At 50.1% G+C, this 19,425-nt stretch overlaps 1 protein-coding gene across 1 annotated transcript; it reads right to left on the minus strand.

Annotated features, from left to right (window-relative positions):
* On the minus strand, nt 1–6,531 carry SSTR3 (somatostatin receptor 3). Its single transcript, XM_043441709.1, has 2 exons — nt 5,934–6,531; nt 1–1,359 (listed from the first exon to the last, which is right to left on the minus strand). Exon 2 carries the CDS (start codon nt 1,321–1,323, stop codon nt 55–57), a length of 1,269 nt encoding a protein of 422 aa, XP_043297644.1. The 5' UTR covers nt 1,324–1,359; nt 5,934–6,531; the 3' UTR covers nt 1–54.
* Nucleotides 6,532–19,425: the final 12,894 nt, after the last annotated feature.

Below are 19,425 nucleotides of genomic sequence, written 5' to 3' on the forward strand. Positions count from 1 at the left end.
GTGCACCCACAGTCTTTGCCCATTCCTCGGGCTACCCTGGCCCTCCACAGGCCCCTAGAGATAGCTGATGTGCAGCGTGTCAGATTTCTCCCCAGCCGAGGGTTCTTGGGGTAGGAACTGATGCTCCTTGCTGGTGGTGCTGCTGGGAGGCTGCTCCTGTCCACTGGGACCTGGCTGTATGATCTGGTTGACGCGGCCATTCATCTCCCCCCGGCCCCCCTGCTTCCCTGCTCCCTCGTGCCGGTCCTCCCCGTCTCCATCCTCCTCTTCCTCTTCCGTCTTCTCCGGAGGCCCCACGGGAGGCTCCTGGTTTTGCACACGGCGGGAGGGCCGCAGCAGGACCCTTCGGAAGCCCTGCTTGAAGCGGTAGGAGAGGAAGCCATAAAGGATGGGGTTGGCACAGCTGTTGGTGTAGGGCAGGGCCACCACCAGGAAATAGAGGCCGAAGAAGGCAGGCTCCTCGGGCAGCGGGCACACCACATTGATGATGTTGAGCACGTAGAAGGGCATCCAGCAGAGGACGAAGAGCGCCACCACGGCCACCACCATGCGCGTGACCTTGCGCTCAGAATGCCGCCGCCGCTGGCACGAGGGGGCCCGCACCCGCCGCCCGGCGGAGCGCACCTTCACCACGATGAGCAGGTAACAGAGGCAGATGACCAGCAGCGGCCCAAAGAAGCCCAGCACGGCCGTGTAGATGATGAAGCCAGCCCGCCAGGCAGCCGCCGGCTCAGGCCACTGCATGTGGCAGGTGCTCATGCCACGGGGCACGCCCGAGAAGACCACCACGGGGAGCACCACTACGGCCGAGGCCACCCAGACAGCCGCGCTGACCGTGCGGGCCACGGGCGCCGTGCGCCAGCGGGCCGAGCGGGTGGGGTGCACCACCGCCAGGTAGCGGTCCACGCTCATGACCGTGAGGCAAAAGATGCTGGTGAACTGGTTGATGCCATCCACGGCCATGACCAGCCGGCACATGAGGGAGCCGAAGGGCCAGTAGGACAGGGCGTTCTGGGCAGCCAGGAAGGGCAGCCCCAGCATGAACAGCTCATCGGCCAGTGCCAGGTTGAGGATGTAGACGTTGGTGACCGATGGGGTGGCCGTCTGTCGCAGGACCACATAGATGACCAAGGAGTTGCCCAGCAGGCCCACCACGCACACCACCAGGTAGACCAGTGGGATCAGAATGCCGCTGACAGCCAGCCCTGCTGCACTTGACGCTGCGGACACATTTCCGAGGACAGCATCTGGGGGCCAGGCCGAGGAGGTGTTCCCGAGTTCCGAGGTCGTGGGCACCAGTGAAAGAGAGCCAGGGGTGTTCATGGCCAAGAGAGGGTGGGTCAGCAGCCAGCTATTGGCCTGGAGGAGGGAGGACACAGCTTGGTCATGACTTTCTCTCCATGGCCCCTCCCCCATCACACTGAACTTGGAGACTCCCTGGGCACCTGCCCAGAGTTGGACAAGTCATTCATTTATTCTGCACAGGCCAGCAAGGGAGGCTGGCAAGGTAGCCCCACTTCTCAGACAAGAAAACTGAATCTTAGAGAGGTAAAGTGAACACCCTATACGACATAGTAGGGGTGCAGCAGGGAACTCAGGCTTGCCTGCTCCAGAGGGCAAGACCAGCAGTGGCCTGGTCCCTTCCCCTGTTCACAGGACGAGTGTTCCACAAATGTTTCAGTAAAGGGGCGAGTGGATCATTCAGTCAGCTGCTGGCAACACAGGTCCTTTTCTCTATACCAGCCCTTTTCAAATGCTTTTGACACCAGCGCCTTTTATATTGCAACTCAATGACGTCATACTGTTCCATAACACAATATGTGCCCTTTTTACATATGATCGCCTCACTGGCAGAGACCCAAGTGGATCACCCACTGATACAGACTGTGTCCTTCCCACCCCTAAATGATATATTAAAACCCTCACCTCCAGTGTGATGGTGTTAGGAGGGAGAGCCTCAGTGTGGGGTGATTAGGACACAGGGGTAGAGTCCTTATGAATGGGATTAGTGCTCTTCTGATGAAAGCTCCCAGGTTCCCTTCTGCCATGGGAGGAAACAGCTAGAAAACAGCCAGCTGGGAACAAGGAAGCAGGTCCTCACCATATACTGAATCTCCTGGCATCTTGATTTTGGGTTTCCCCACCTCCAGAATGGTGAGGAATGAATTTCTGTTGTGTATAAACCACCCAGTCTACAGTATTCTGTTAGAGCGCGCCGGACAGACTAAGACACCCCCAACAGGTCTCAGCTCGCACACTTGAAAACACTGCTGCATGTCACCCATCCTTAACGTCGAGCCCAAGTCTCTAGATGAACTTCAGCGGATCCATAACCACCCTCCACCCCCTGCCCAAACTCCGGTGAAAGGTAACACCTCCTTGTATTTTCTGGGCAGAGCCCAGCACATTCCTCAGATTCTGAATGCAGTTAAGAACCACACACTCAGAGGTGTCCCCTTCCGTGGGAATCAAAGGCCCTGAGGATCCTCTCAGGCTGGCCCATCCCACTGCGCCCCCAACAAAGGCCCTGCCCAGGATGATGGACTGTGAACCTGGGGGGTGGGCGGCTGCCGTCCCTCCTGCTCCCAAGGCTGACTGATGGTGGAGAAATTCACAACACGCTGGAGGTGAGGACGAGAATAGTCAGCTCCCCCCTGTACCGGTGGGGTGGGCTCCTCTGAGAAGAGGGCGCTTCAAGGGGGCCTTGAAGTGTGAGTAAGAGCTTGCCCAGCGGCTCAGTGGGAACCAGCACCCCATCCGCTGTGTGAGCACCTTCTTACTGCACTTCTGTGTTATGAGGAGCCGGGCCTCCTCCCGGCGTCCCTGCTGGACTTGACTCTCCTTAAACATGGAGATGCTCATATTCAGCTCTGGTCCTTTCTGGCGTCCCTTCCACACAAGTTCTGTCTCAGTGTCTGAGGCGCTGAGTGAATCGGAGAAAATCCGGGTGGACAAATCTCAACAAAAAGGGAGGATGAACTGCTGACGGAGGGGATCCAGGCCCTGCTGGGGGAGGACCCCAGCCTAGGGTGCCCTCGCCTCCTCAGCAGCACTCCCTGGCTCTCTGGAGACCCAGTTATAGGCCAGGACTGAAGGCCAGAGCCTCCTCTGGGACTGGACCTTCTCCCTTTTCCAAATGATGCCCTCTCTCCAAGTCCCTCAGCTGCTGGCTTCCCTGACTCCCTAGGGAAACCCCAAGGGAGAAAGAAAGCTCTCAGGGGAACCTTCCTCCAGTGTCCCCCTGCCTTCCCAGCACTGGACCTGAAATGCCTTCAGCAGGACCTATGGTCCCCACTGCCCTGTCCTGACACTGCTTTTCCGATGCGAAGCTCCTTCAGAGGGGAGGAACCCCAACTCAGAGCAGACTCCTCTGGGTGGGTGAGCATGGCTGGTTGCCCTTGCCCAATGACCTGGATTTTCCAAGGACTCTGAGCAGGCAGGGCGATGCCAAGAACGGGAAAGAACCCCTTCACCCTGGCTCCTCCTGATGCTTCCCAAGGCCGACTGGGCTCAGAGCATCCCCTCCTTGCTTCTCCAAGCCTCAGGAGAGCCCTCAACCTGCCGTCACCCCAGGTACTAGTTGAGGGGCAGTCTGAATGGTGGGCTCATAGGACCTTAACAGTACTGCCAGTCCCTGGTGACTGAGCCCTGACTGCCAGGCTCCGGCTCAGCAGTGACGTACCGCATCGTATAGGGTCTCATGAGGAAGGCACTAGGCTGTCCCCACAGTACACACAGGGACCAAATGAGGCCTTGCGCTCGGCTCATGCAGTTGGGAAGGGGCAAAGCTGGGAGGATGCGTTACACCAACTCCCGACCCATCCATTTCACAGGCCGGCAGACTGAGGCCAGGCCTAGAGAAGGCACTTATTTTAGGATCATAACTGGTCAGGGAAACCAGCTGGCATCCAGCTTTCCTACCAGCCTATTCAGAACTCTCCTTACTGCTCCTTAGGCTCTTGAACTATTAAGATCAGGGACCCAAGTCCCTAGACCCTTAGAGACTTAAAAATTGAATTTTAGAATCTTAGAACTGACTTGTGGAGTCATAGATTTTTAGACTCTGTGTCTTTGAATTGGAGAAAGTCAGATTTCCAGAATGCTGGAATCAGCCCTTAGACGCAGAATTGTGAATCTGGGCACTTAAGAGTCCAGACCTCCTTGGCTGGGGCGCTCTACATCACCAATCCATCCACCTCACCTCCTAGTATGCAGATCCTCTTTATAGCATCCCTGTCAGGTGGCCAATCACAGCCCAGGGCTGGAGGAGGGAGGCTCCTAAGAGAGGAGCAGTGAGCCAGGCAAAGCTAATTTCCAGGCTGCAGGGACAGATGCCCTGGGGGAAGCCTGAGGGTGAGCTCTGAGGATGGCATCTCCTGCCCAGACACACACCTGTGTACCCACACACACACACACACACACGTGCTAACACACACGGCCTTGACAGGAACACAGTGTACCAGCCAGGCCCTGCCTTCGTGCAGGAGAATTAAAAAGCCCCTCCCAGAGCCCCTGGCCCCCCTGGAAGACTCCCTTTCTCCTCCTTTATCTGGGCAGATCTTCCCTGTCAAAGTTTAACAGGCCAGAGTGCCAGAAGCAAGGAAATTATAGCTTTCCTTGGGTGTAAGTCAGACCTGCAATTTAGATGCTGCCTTTTAAGGAGCTGGGGTACTGTGCATGATCTGGTTCATCCTTTGGAGAAGAGGGCCTTTTTCTCCCTGTCTGGTTTATCTTTGGCACAAGCTTGCCTGAAAACTGGGGGCAGACTCCCTGGAAGACTTTTCCAGAAGGAACAAGGGTCCAGAGAGGGTGAGTGGCTGCCCTGAGCCCCATAGCAATTCAGAACGGCCCTCAGGGATGCCAGATCATTCCCTGTTTGTCTATATCCCACCCCCTTCCCTTCTAGATTGCTGGCTTTTAGGTACAGGACCCTGAGTTATTTGTACCTGTAACCCTAGCACCCAGCACAGCACCCAGGGCAGCACCCAAGACATCTGCAGACGTGAACAGACCAAGAAGTTCAGCAAGTAGAACTCAAAGCCAGGTGGGGGAATGCTCCTGGGATAGGCCTCAAACACACATCATGAGATCCTCACCAAGCCCAAGAGGGAGGGTTTTCAGAGAGGAGGAAGTTGAGGCTCAGAGAAGTTTGGTAAGTTGTACAATGTCACTCATCTGGTAAATGAGAGGCCAGAAGTTGAGCTCAGTTCTGCCTGTTACTAAATCGTCAGTGCCTCCTGGTTCTGCAGGCTTCCCTGAAGGCCTCGGGCTGAGAGACAGCAAGGACTGAGACAGCCCTGGCCAACACAGGCTGATGGTCCCTGGCTGACTCCGCATTCTGCTTGCTCTCTGCTCCCCTGGGCCTGCCCGCCAGGAAGAGGCCCAGATGGTCTGTGCCCACTTCAGACCTGACTCCCAGGAGCACAGCCCACAAGCCCACAGCCCCTAGGTTGGGGACTTAGGGTCTGCCACAAAGGAATGATGCCAAATTGCTGTGTGACCTTGGACAACTCACTTCCCACCTCTGGACCTCAATTTCCTCCTATTAAAATGAAGACGAGTATACCCACCTCCCAGGGTTGTTGTAAAGATTAAATGGGAGTGTGCTGAGCACAGTGCCCAGTCCAGAAGAGGAGCTCAGGAAAGCTGGCACTTAAGCTAAATGCCATGAAGCATCTGGTTTGTCCAGCTCCGACACTGCTGTTTTGTGATTCAAGATTCTGGAGTCATGATATGAGATTCCGAGATTAATGCCCAGCCCCCACCCCCAGGCCCCTTCTGTCCACCAAAAGGTCACAGGAAGTCCTCTTTTCTCCCTGGACCTTCCTACCCTCTCCCAGCCCCCAGCCCCAGCCTCCCAAGTTCATCCTGGGCAGAGGGTGGGCTCCAGCACCCCACCCTCTGGGACCCCATCCAGGCCCCAGCCTCCTTACCTGCCCATGGGGCGAGGGCTTCCCTCCTTGCAGCCAGGCTGGTTATTATTCCGCTGTCCCCTCTCCCTGCCCAGTCCCCAGGCGTCCCTGAGCACCCCTGAGCTGGGGTCCCCACACAGTGCCCACTTCTAGACTGCTGGCGGGACCGGGCCCCCTCCTAGGCCTGCAGCGGCCACGGCCATGTCTGCCCACAGAGCCGCTCCCATCTGGTCTCCGGCCCTGACTTCCCACCGCCTGGTGCGTCACCCCCCCAACTGCAGGACACGTCCTGGGTGGTGGGGGGAAGGGGCACAGATGGGGGGTCTGCAGGCAGGAGGCGGGGGTGGGGTGCAGGGAGAAACCTCCCAAGGAAAAGAAGAGAAATGAGGACCAGAGGACTATAAGAAACCAATAGAAAGAGAGGGGAAAAGGGGGTCGGTCGGAGGTGGAAAGACAGGGAGAGACAGAGAGAGAAGACGGTGAGTGGGTGGAAAGCCAGAATGAGGGGGAGTGATGAGAAATGCGTGACAGGAGAAGAGAAAGAGGAGGAAAGAGCAGAGAAGGGGCCAGAGGGAGGGATGCAGAGAGAGATGCAGGGAGAGAGTGTGGGGAAGGAGGGAGGGGAAGGAGGGGGTGGCAGGGAGAGTGACAGAGAAGGATTGTGCCACAGATGGTGACATGCAGAGCCAGGCAAGGAGGCGGCAGGAGTGGGGGTGCGGGAGGGGCCGGGAGGAGGGGCCGGAGGAGGGGCCAGAGCGCAGGTGCGGGTGAGGGAGGAGGGGCGGCAGGTTAGGGGAGGAGGCTGGAAGGGGGGGACAGATCTTGTTACCGGGGAGATTTCAGCCACCCACGCTGGCCTTGGCTCTCTCAAGGGGTTGGAAAGGAGAGTGTGGTACTCAGGGGAGCTGGGGGCCGAGAGCCAGTGGCGGGACGACGCCTCCGAGGCCACGGTGCACACATCCCCCAGGGAGACAGCTGGGTTCCAAGGTCAGTGCTGCAAGGAGGGCTGAGGGCATGGGGTGAGCACTGGGTGGGGAGTCCACAGTGCTATGGGCTGGGTCCCCCAGCCACAGAGCCCTGAGACTGGTTGAGTCTGGGGAGCCCCCAGGCAGGGTGAGGAATAGAAAGGTAGGGTAAAGAATAACTACTTCAGGCTTTGGGGGCCAAGAGACAACATGAAAGCTGTTATACAGGAGAAAACAAATTCCCACTCTTTGTCAACTGACAACATTTCAAATATAATAATAGTAATCGAGGACTTTTTTTTTTTTTTTTTTGGGTGATGCAGATCTACTACTGAGAAGAGAAGAATTCTTTTTTTCCCTTTTTTTTTTGGAGAAGGGTAATATTTTGCTACATTGGAGTTCAAAGTTAGCATTTCCTTTCATCAAATCAGTTGCAAATGGTCTTCTGTAAAACCCATCCTTAGCTGGCAGGCTGTAAAAAAAAAAAAAGCAGGCAGTGAGCCAGACTTGGCCCCTGGACCATATTTGCCAACCTTTAAGATCTCTGTCTAGAGCTTGAGCACAGGCCTGATTGCCCCTGGATGCCATGCCCCAGCTCATGCCAACCAACCATGTGACCATAGGTAAGTTGTCCCCTCTCTGGGCCATGGGGAGTTTCCTCATCTGGACCATGGGGAGGTTGTTGTTCATCTGCTACATCGTGTCTAACTCTTTGTGACCCCATGAACTGCAGCATGCCAGGCTTCCCTGTCCTTCACCATCTCCCGGAGTTTGCTCAAACTCATGTCCATTGAGTCGATGATGCCAACTCGTCCTTTGTTGCCCCCTTCTCCTCCTGCCCTCAGTCTTTCCCAGCATCAGGGTCTTTTCCAATGAGTTGGGTCTTCACATCAGGTAGCAAAAGTATTGGAGCTTCAGCTTCAGCATCAATCCTTCCAGTGAATATCGAGGGTTGCTTTCCTTTAGGACTGATTGGTTTGATCTCCTGTCCAAGGGACTCTCAAGAGTATTCTCCAGCAACACAGTTTGAAAGCATCAATTCTTTGGCACTCAGCCTTCTTTATGGTCCTGCTTTCACAACCGAACATGACTACTGGAAAGACCATAGCTTTGACTGACGTTTGTCAGCAAAGTGACGTCTCTGCTTTTTAATATGCTGTCCAGGTTTGTCACAGTTTTTCTTCCAAGGAACAAGCACCTTTTAATTTCATGGCTGCAGTCACCATTCACAGTGATTTTGGAACCCAAGAAAATAAAACCTGTCACTGCTTCCACTTTTTCCCCTTCTATTTGCCATGAAATGATGGAACCAGATGCCATGATCTTCGTTTTTTGAATGTTAAGTTTTAAACCAGCTTTTTCACTCTCCTCTTTCACCTTCATCAAGAGGCTCTTTAGTTCCTCTTCGCTCTCTGCCATTAAAATGGTATTATCTGCATATCTGAGGTTGCTGATATTTCTCCTGGCAATTTTGATTCATTCTGGGCAGATGGGACTCAGTCATTCCTAAGTTCCTCTTTCAACAAGAGCATCATAAGCACATGAGTATCAGGTAGAAACAGCAGCCCTTTGGGCTTCCCTGGTGGCTCAGCTGGTAAAGAATCTGCCTGCAATGCAGGAGACCTGGGTTTGATCCCTGGTTTGGGAAGACCCCCTGGAGAAGGGAACAGCAACCTATTCCGGCATTCTGGCCTGGAGAATTCCATGGACTATATAGTCCATGGGGTTGCGAAGAGTCAGACATGACTGAGTGACTTTCACTTTCATTTCTTTTATGAAGCCTGCATCCCCAACCGGCCGCATCACCGAGCCTCCTGGCCACCACACTGCCAGTGGTGAGCAGTGTTAGCATATCCAGTTTCCAGATGGAGAAGCCAGGGTCAGAGAGGGTGAGCAGTTTGCTCAGATCACACAGCTAGTGAGTGGGGAGGCAGAGTGACTTCGTGCCAAGGACATCTTCTTAAGTACCTTGCCCACTTGGGTGGCCTGACCCCTTCTCAGAAGGCAAGGGGAGGTAACAGCCAGAAAGGGAGGGAAGTAGGGCAGGAATCTTTATTGAGCACCTACTAGGCACCAGGCCCCTTTCCACACAGGGCCATTCCTCAGGACCAGGGCTGGACTGACTCTGTGGCTAGGTCCCCAGTGCTCGTGTGTTATAGACCCTCAGAGAGCCAGCAAGACAATGCCTGCAGAGGTGGCAGTCAGCACACAGTAGGACTATGGGGGACACAGCGCTTCTGCCTAGAGCCCATTCCCCAACAAGGCCCTCCCTCCAGGCATCAGTGATCTGTGTGCACAAGTTTAAAAGGGGCAGGTAGGCTCTGAGACTCCTAGGAATGAGGGGTGACATCAGAGACACTGTCCCTCTCTCACCCAAGGCCCTCCGGCAGCTTCTCAGCCACTGCAGCCCAGCAGGCTTAACACCCTCCCGGCCTTGTCGCCTGCCCGAGTCTCCTCTGCTGATTTCCTTCACCTACCTGTGGGTTAGGCACACCCAGCCTCTTTCAGTCACTCTTCTGTTCTGTCTTCCATTCATTCATTAGACGGGTGATCTCAGAAGGCCTTCCGCTGGTGAGAGAGATGGGGTGGGAAGGGTTGTGCTCTGTGCCGAGGTGAGGACCTGCTTGTGTCTTTGAAGGACCAGAGGAGACCAGCATGGCTGGAGAAGAGGAAGGCAGGGAGGCCGCCGAGGCCAGAACACACAGGGCTTTGTCATCTCAGGCCGAATATGTTGGGAGTCTCGCAGGACATGAGCAGAGGAGTCTTGTGATCTGGAGTATGGTTTTCAAAGGCTCACCAGTCCCGAACCAGTGAGAAAGTATTGGTCATCCTCGGGGCTTTTGCACAGGCTATGCCGCTTGTTTGGATACTCTTCATGTCTTCTGTGCTGGGCTGTGAGCTCCAGAAGAGCAGACTCTGTGTGTGTCCCCGTGGTGTCCCCAGACCTGGCACCAGCCTGGCACTGCACGTTCAATGAGGAGAGAATGGATGGATGGATGAATGGATGGATGAATGGGCAGCTGCAGTGAAAGGAAGAAGGGGGGACCGATCTGCTGAACATCAGCTGGAGGTTTAAGAGGTGGTGAGGGATCCCGGGCACCAGGTTGGGAGAAGCGTGACCTGAGTCAGACACTGGTTCTGCTCAGGGAGACTTCCCTCAACAGGAGTGGCCCTGGAACCCCCCATCAGCCCCTCCTGGTGATGGCAAGGCAGAAGGAAGTGCGACTCCATACCTGTGAGCTCTGGGGAGCTTGGACGCTGTGTCTGGGAGCTGTGGAGTGGCCCTGCCCTGCTTGGCACTGAGGTCCATGGTGCACCTCTAACCTGGGCCTGAACCTGGCACCTTGGTCTGTCATGTCTACCTGGTGTCCTGGAGGGGCTGTCGAGCCCACCTCCCCCAAACAGAACAATGTTATGTCTCCCCCATCGGACTCTGACCTCCTCAAATCTAGGGTCATGCCTCCAGCCTCAGCCTAGAGGGCTCCCCAAGACTGACTGTGTCTCTGCCATCAGATGGGTGGTTTTCCAAAAACTGGGGCCCAGACTCCTCCTATTCCTGAGAAGCAGGATAGATTCTCCTCCTCCTTCTCCTCCACAATGCGCAGGTTAGAGCTGGCCACTGGGCAGCTACTGATGCTGAGGCCTGTCCTCTCAACTAAGAAGAGATTAGCCAAAACCCTTTCCCAGCCCAGGCCCTGGGGTTTCGTCATCACTGAAGTCCCTATTAAGGGTGTACTGGCTCAGAGGGTAAAGCGTCTGCCTGCAGTGCAGGAGACCCAGGTTCGATCCCTGGGTCGAGAAGATCCCCTGGAGAAGGAAATGGTAACCCAATCTGGTACTCTTGCCTGGAAAATCCCATGGACCAAGAAGCCTGGTTGGCTACAGTCCATGGGGTCACAAAGAGTCAGACACAACTGAGCGACTTCACTTTCACTTTTTTTTCTGTTTCATCAGCCCCTGCTGTGTCCTCCTGGGGTTGAATCTCAGCTTTGCCACTATTTGATTGTGTGACCTTAGATATGTGACTTAACCTCTCTGAACCGTAGACCATCATCTTAAACACCTACTGCACAAGATCACAGGGAATGAGAATTAGTTAACTCTTTTACCCAGCAACAGTTCCCAGGGACACTTCCTGCAGTCGAGAGAGATGGGTTAGCAGACTGGGCTGGTGAGTTTGAGTCCCTGGTCTGCTTCAGTCAAGCAGCATGACTTTGAGAAACTCGTCTGCAAATTTTCTTCTTCGGTGTCATGTGCCCCCACGTCTCACCCAGCCCCAAAGTTTCATGAAAAGATCAGATGAAGGAAATGCCTGTCAGCTTGTCTCTGCCCTTCCCCGCACCAAGCTTTACTGCTTTAACTTGAAATTCTCATCTTTCTACCTGTCCCCTGCTCTGCATCCCTGAAAGCTCCCTGCTGGGCCAGACCACCATGACCTCTTATTGGTCCGCCTGCTTCTGCCCTCATCCCCTCCTCACCAAGGAGAAACAGTCTGTTAAAAACAAGTCATGTCAATTGCTTCCACTAATGTAAATATTATTCCCTGCTCAGCCAGGAGTTAATAATTGTCTCATTTTTTCATTTGCTTCAGTTCAGTTCAGCTCATTCGCTCAGTCATGTCTGACTCTTTGTGACCCCAGGGACTGCAGCACAACAGGCTTCCCTGTCTATCACCAACTCCTGGAGTTTACTCAAACTCATGTCCATTCAGTTGGTGATGCCATCCCACCATCTCATTCTCCGTCATCCCCTTCTCCTCCCACCTTCAATCTTTCCCAGCATCAGGGTCTTTTCAAATGAGTCAGTTCTTAGCATCAGGTGGCCAAAGTACTGGAGTTTCAGCTTCAACATCAGTCCTTCCAGTGAATATTCAGAACTGATTTCCTTTAGGATGTACTCGTTGAATCTCTTTGCTGTCCAAGGGACTCTCAAGAGTCTTCTCCAACACCACATCAGTTCTTCAGCACTCAGCTTTCTTTATAGTCCAACTCTCACATCCGTACAAGACTACTGGAAAAACCATAACTTTGACTAGACAGAACTTTGTTGGCAAAGTAATGTCTCTGCTTTTTAATATGCTGTCTAGGTTGGTCATAACTTTTCTTCCAAGGAGCAAGTGTCTTTTAATTTCATGGCTGTAGTCACCATCTGTAGTGATTTTGGAGCCCCAGAATATAAAGTCTGACACTGTTTCCACTGTTTCTCCATCAATTTGCCATGAAGTGATGGAACCAGATGCCATGATCTTAGTTTTCTGAATGTTGAATTTTAAGCCAACTTTTTCACTCTCCTCTTTTACTTTCATCAAGAAGCTCTTTAGTTCTTCTTTGCTTTCTGCCATAAGGATGTTGTCATCTGCGTATCTGAGGTTATTGATATTTCTCTTGGCAAACTTGTTTCCAACTTGTGCTTCATCCAGTCCAGCATTTCTCATGATGTACTCTGCATATAAGTTAAATAAGCAGGGTGACAATATACAGTCTTGAATTACTCCTTTCCCAATTTGAGACCAGTCTGTTGTTCCATGTCCAGTTCTAACTGTTGCTTCTTGACCTGCATACAGATTTCTCAGGAGGCAGGTAAGGTGGTCTGGTACTCCCATCTCTTGAAGAATTTTCCACAGTTTGTGGTGATCCACACAGTCAAAGTCTTTCGCATAGTTAATAATGCAGAAGTAGATGTTTCTCTGGAGCTCTCTTGCTTTTTCAATGATCCAGCAAATGTTGGCAATTTGATCTCTGGTTCCTTGGCCTTTTCTAAATCCAACTTGAGCATCTGGAAGTTCATAGTTCACATACTGATAAAGCCTGGCTTGGAGAATTTTGAGCATTACTTTGCTAGTGTGTGAGATGACGGCAATTGTGTGGTAGTTTGAGCATTCTTTGGCGTTGTCTTTCTTTGGGATTGGAATGAAAACTGACCTTTTCCAGTCCTATGGCCACTGCTGAGTTTTCCAAACTTGGTGGCACATTGAGTGCAGCACTTTCACAGCATCATCTTTCAGGAAATAGCTCAACTGGAATTCCATCACCTCCACTAGCTTTGTTTGTAGTGATGCTTCCCTAAAGCCCACTTGACTTCACATTCCACGATGTCTGACTCTAGGTGAGTGATCACACCATCATGATTATCTGGGTCGTGAAGATATTTTTGTACAGTTCTTCTGTGTACTCTTGCCACCTCTTCTTAATATCTTCTGCTTATGTTAGGAATTTTAGCAATCAGCAAACTAAAATAGACTGGAATGGGTGAATTTAACTCAGATGACCATTACATCTACTACTGTGGGCAAGAATCCCTTAGAAGAAATGGAGTAGCCAACATAGTCAACATAAGAGTCCAAAATGCAGTACTTGGATGCAATCTCAAAGTGACAGAATGATCTCTGGTCGTTTCCAAAGCCAACCATTCAATATCACAGTAATCCAAATCTATGACCCAACCAGTAATGCTGAAGAAGCTGAAGTTGAATGGTTCTATGACCTATAAAACCTTCACCCAAAAAAGATGTTCTTTTCATTATAGGGGACTGGAATGCAAAAGTAGGAAGTCAAGAAATACCTGGAGTAACAGGCAAATTTGGCCTTGGAGTACAGAATGAAGCAGGGCAAAGGCTAACAGAGTTTTGCCAAGCGAATGCACTGGTCATAGCAGACACCCTTTTCCAACAAAACAAGAGAAGACTCTACACATGGACATCACTAGTACAGCCTAGTACAGCCGCTATGGAGAACAGTGTGGAGATTTCTTTAAAAACTGGAAATAGAACTGCCATATGACCCAGCAATCCCACTTCTGGGCATACATACTGAGGAAACCAGATCTGAAAGAGACACGTGCACCCCAATGTTCATCGCAGTGCTGTTTATAATAGCCAGGACATGGAAGCAACCTAGATGCCCATCAGCAGACGAATGGATAAGGAAGCTATGGTACATATCCACCAAGGAATATTACTCAGCCATTAAAAAGAATTCATTTGAATCAGTTCTAATGAGATGGATGAAACTGGATCCTATTATACAGAGTGAAGTAAGCCAGAAAGATAAAGAACATTACAGCATACTAACACATATATATGGAATTTAGAAAGATGGTAATGATAACCCTATATGCAAAACAGAAAAAAAGACACAGATGTACAGAACAGACTTTTGGACTCTGTGGGAGAAGGCGAGGGTGGGATGTTTCGAGAGAACAGCATCGAAACATGTATATTATCTATAGTGAAACAGATCACCAGCCCAGGTTGGATGCATGAGACAAGTGCTCGGGCCTGGTGCACTGGGAAGACTCAGAGGGATTGGGTAGAGAGGGAGGTGGGAGGGGGGATCGGGATGGGGAATACACGTAAATCCATGGCTGACTCATGTCAATGTATGACAAAACCCACTACAATATAAAAAAAGAGAAATACCTGGAGTAACAGGCAAATTTGGCCTTGGAGTACAGAATGAAGCAAGGCAAAGGCTAACAGAGTTTTGCCAAGAGAATGCACTGGTCATACCAAACACCCTCTTCCAACAAAACAAGAGAAGACTCTACACATGGACATCACCAGATGGTCAGTATCAAAATCAGATTGCAGCCAATGATGAAGAAGCTCTATACAGTCAGCAAAAACAAGACCAGGAGATGACCATGGCTCAGATCATGAACTCCTTATTGCCAAATTCAGGCTTAAATTAAAGAAAGTAGAGAAAACCACTAGACCATTCAGGTATAACCTAAATCAAATCCCTTACAATTATAGAGTGGAAGTAAGAAATAGATTCAAGGGATTAGATCTGATAGAGTGCCTGAAGAACTATGGACTGGGATTTGTGACACTGTACAGGAGGCAATGATCATGACCATCCCCAAGAAAAAGAAATGCAAAAAGGCAAAATGCTTGCCTGAGGAGGCCTTACAAATAGCTATGAAAGGAAGAGAAGTGACAGGCAAAGGAGAAAAGGAAAGATAAACCCATTTGAATGCAGAGTTCCAAAGAATATCAAAGAGAGATAAGAAAGCCTTCATTTGCTTAGGGTTTTTTTAATCTTAGTTTTCTTGGACTAAGCTTTTCCATACACTCCTGAAGCTCCATAAAAACCATGCAGTGGAGTTTCCAGCATTTAATCTCAGTGGTAATTTTTTTTCTTGGAGACTCCTAAACTCCTCCTCTCTGACATCCCAGAATTCTTTCTCCACCATCATATCTGGGATTCCCTTCCTTTTTTTCCTTTGTTGGATCCTGTTTCTTGAATCCAATGTCTTCCTTTTTAGTTGTTTACTCCCTTATTTTGTTGGCATACATCCTCTAGTAACTTCCTGAGAAAGGATGCATGCAGGCTTGAAAACCATTAATTCTCCTTTTGCCCTTATTGATGGCCCAGCTGTGCTTAGAATTCTAGGTTGAAAATCTAGACTGACTCTAGATTGGCAAAGGGCAGTTGTCCAGGTCTCTAGCTTCAAGCTGTATTCTTATCTTTAATCCTTTGTGTATAACTTTAGGCAACTTTTTAAATATCATTCTGGAAGCTTCTAGGATCTTTGCTTTATCCCTAAATTTCTGAAATTTTATAATGCTAAGGTTATGTCCTCACCAACCCCAAGTGTTTGGGGGCACTCAGTGAAACATTTTATTTTATTTTATTTTATTTTCAGTGAAACATTTTAATCTGAAGATTTATATTCTTAAGTTCTCGGAAAGATTTTTTTATTATTATTTCCTGCTGGAACTTTTATTATTTTACTACTGGTTTCATAGATTAATCCTTTAGTTTTCTTGTTTACTTTTACCGTATTACTCTATCTTCTGAGGGATTTTCTCTCTCTCTCTCTTTTTTTTTAGTCTGTTTTATCTTCCAACTCTTCTATTTTTAAAAATTTTCATCAGCACATTTTTAATTTCTAAGAGTTCTGTTTCCTGATTATTGCTTTGTTTGGCATTGTATATTTATTTGTGGATATAACGCATTTCTTTTTCTCTCTAAGGATAGCAATGGTAGTTTCTTTGAAGTTTTCTTCTGATCACTACTATGTCTCTATTTCATGCTAGTTCCTTTTTTTCTATTTGTTTGATTGGATCTCTTTCATGTTAGAACTTTCCTCAGTTAACTAGTCATCTTTGGTTATCCATTCATTTTACAGAATAAAGTATTAATAAAGTAGGAAGGCAGGACTTGCAAAATAGTGAAATTTCTGTAGGAATAGCTGGATGTTTTGTCAAGAACATCCAGATGTCATCAGCGGTCACCATCTATATGGCTTTTCACTGGGGTGGTCAAAGCCTGTCCATGGTTGCCTATTTGGGATGAACGTATGCCTTGGTGCTTGCATTCCTAAACTGGGTAAGAGAAGGAGGCTGGAGTCTTCTCTGTTAGGTCTTCAAACTTTCACTGAATCCTCTCGTGTCAGTCAGCTACTACTGTGTAACAAACAACCACAAAAATCCTCTGTGGTGCACAACAATAAGCTTTTATTTCATTACACACCCTCAGGTTCGCTGGGATTGGTTGATCTAGGCAGGGCTCAGATAGGCTGATCTGCTTTGAGCTGCAGGTCTGCAGGTCATCTGGACACTCCTGCTCCCTGTTTCTTATATACTCTTGGAAATGGCAGGCTTCCTAGGATTTTTTTCATCAGCACAAGAGAACATGGTGCAAGCACATCAAGCCTCTCCTTTTGAGGCATATGCTAACATCCCATTGGCCAAAAGCAAGTCACACAGCCGAGGCAGCATCAGCAGAGTGGGGAAGCACACCCCTCCCCCAGAGGGAGAGGAAGGAGGGAGTGATTATCTGCTAAGTGTAATCAAATCTACCACATCCCCAGTAAATCGGTCTGGGGCCTCACCCTGTCTGCTTTGTGGCTAGTGTCCTCGGGTCCAGAACTCTCTGGTTGGGTTTCCCTGCCTGGGTTAGGGAAGGGTGGTTGCCTGGCTGCATAGTGCAGGGGAGAGGACCAGGGAGTCTAACTAATTATACAGACTTCCAAACAACCCCCTGTTTTCAGCCTCCTTCCTCACCATCTGTGGTACCTGGGTCTGCCACTTTGGAGCCCCCTCATGGTTCTTTAAGGCCAGTTGGTTGCATCTCTCCTGTCTCCAGCTCCCCCGACCCCACCCCGCCATGGAAGAGCAGGCACTTAGATTTGTCTTTCCTGGGCTCTGTTAAAGCATTTACCACCCCTCCATCTGCTCTTCATGCTTATGTGCTGCGGTTTGGGGCCACAGGTGTCTCCTGGTTTCTTTGAAGATGAGAGTTCTGTGTTTCTGTTTCATGTTCTCCTTGTTGTCAGGCTGCTTTTTGGCCAGGGGTGAGGGGGCGGAAGCATCTCTACCTGGCACCTTGAAACCAAGGTCTCTTCCTTTTTCTGTTGAATACACTTTTGTGGTATGTTGATCAAACCCTGTGGCAGGTGTTGAGTTACACGTCTGTCTTCTGAGCCTCTGGGGAGCAGGAGGCTGGGTCTCACCCCTCTTTGCCCCTCCAGCTCCCAGCACTTGGCACAGAGTGTACTGTTAGCATATGGGAACTGAATTGAACTGAACTTCAGACTACATGGATGACTGTTCATCATTTCACTTTCCCAAAGCCTTCCAAAGTCTTCTAGAAATATCCTAGATCTCTATTTCACTCTGCAGAGCCTACTCTGCCCTACCTCCCACATCCCATGAGGCCTAGATGGAGTCAAATGGCTCCAGTGGTGATTATTTCTTGGGCAGTGGAGGAGTTAAGAGGATAGGAAGGAGAGTTAAGAGATCAAAGGAAGAGTCAGCAGGGACTTTGGCCCAGAAGAGGCATTGTTTCAGTATACCATCATATTATCTTTCATGATCCTGTGAGATGGCTGGGCTCAGTCGGCTGGCTCTTCTGTTCCACAGGATGTTGGCTGGGGCCTGCAGTCACCTGGGGACTCGACTGGGCAGGCATCCACGCTGGCTCCCACACATGACTGATGCCTTGATGAGGATGCTGGAAGGCTGGGCTCAGCTGGGACACTAGAAGGATTGGGTCTCTCTCTCCATTAAAGTCCGTATTTTTGTCTGCTTGTTCATTTATATAAGCAACAGAGGCTTATCCAGCATCCACTAGATGCCAGGTACTTGCTAGGATCATGGTGACCCTACATCGAGGGTTCTGAGTGGCATAATTACATTTGTAAATGAAGATGATCTCCCAAGATGCCTGATGGAGGCTAGACAAGGCAGGGAGAGTGCAGACAGGAAGGCTTGTGAGAAGGTATAGCTACTGTCTAGGGGATGACTGCAAGGCCTAGAGCAGGAAGTGATGATGGGCCAGATGACAGGGTAGGTTTAACAGATATTGGGAAGCTGAATTTTCCAGTCTTGGTAACCAGTGAATTCTGGGAGCACAGAATGGGAAAAGCCAGGGGGACCCCTGGCCTCTGTTTTAGAAGATACAAGGATAAGCCAGACTCCAAGACAGAGGGTCCCAAATGAAGTAGGCTTATCTGGAAGGTGCTTTCCTGCCCATCAGGTGATGATTTCATTGCAAGAGGCCAATCCCTGATACCCAGTCCAAGCCTGGTGGTAGCAGGGTGCTTGGGAGTGGCTGCTGTCAAATGAGCGAACATCACCATGTTGTCAGCTCTTGCCCATAACTAACAGTTCTTCCTGTTTCAAAATTCTTCACTGACTTCTCTCAAGGTTTCTCTTTCCTATCTGAAGGCCTTCTGGTCCTCAGCCAATTTGCAAAGCAGAAACGAGTGACTCACCCAATGTCCAGCAAGTTCTGTACGCAATGATACAGAGGAAGGAGCACAGAGCTAGGAGTCCTAAGACCTCAAACTATAGTAACAGCAGCGTAAACAAATAAGTGGTTTCATTTTTGTTCGGTTCCCTTAACAAGGCAGCCATTGGCAGTAGTTCAACTGCTGACCAAAGTTTTGAGGAATCCAGGCTTTTTAATCTTTCTGCTTCTCCATTCTTAGCATGTTAGGTTGTATTTTCCTGTTTGTGGTTTCAGGTTCATAAGATGGCTGCTGCAGCTGCAGACATCTCATCAGAATTCATTAGAGAAGGAGCCAGGACACAGGGCAGTGTTGGTTGGTTCTATCATTTTTTTATGGAGGAAAACTAAAACTTTCATAGAAACTACCTCTCCAATTACTTTCATTTATGTCTTATTGGCTGGAACTGTATGAACTTGGAACTCCAGCTGCAAAGCAGGCTTGGGACAAGTATTTTTGTTTGGGGCTAGATACCTTGCTGCTCTGAACACAACTAGGATTCTGTTAGCAAGGGGGATGCAAGTAGTGATAGTGGGTTAAAAAGTACAGTGTCTGCCTTAGTGAAGTGAGCCCTAACTCCTATGTTTCTGTTTCCTTCTTTGCAAAGCAGTGTTAGTACTACACTGGGAGGCTGCCAGGAGAATTAAATGAGATCATATGTGCTACGTGAAACCACACAATGGTGAGAGTTTTTATTTCCTGACTTTATTACTGGTATAAAACAAGGACTGTATTCACTGGGGTAGGCTTGGTAGAAGAGGTATCTGGCAGAGGAGGTGTGAGCACAGGAGAGAGGAAGGCAGGGTGTGGCC

The sequence above is a fragment of the Cervus canadensis genome, chromosome 21 (genome assembly GCF_019320065.1).
Source record: "Cervus canadensis isolate Bull #8, Minnesota chromosome 21, ASM1932006v1, whole genome shotgun sequence".
Classification (NCBI taxonomy): domain Eukaryota; kingdom Metazoa; phylum Chordata; class Mammalia; order Artiodactyla; family Cervidae; genus Cervus; species Cervus canadensis.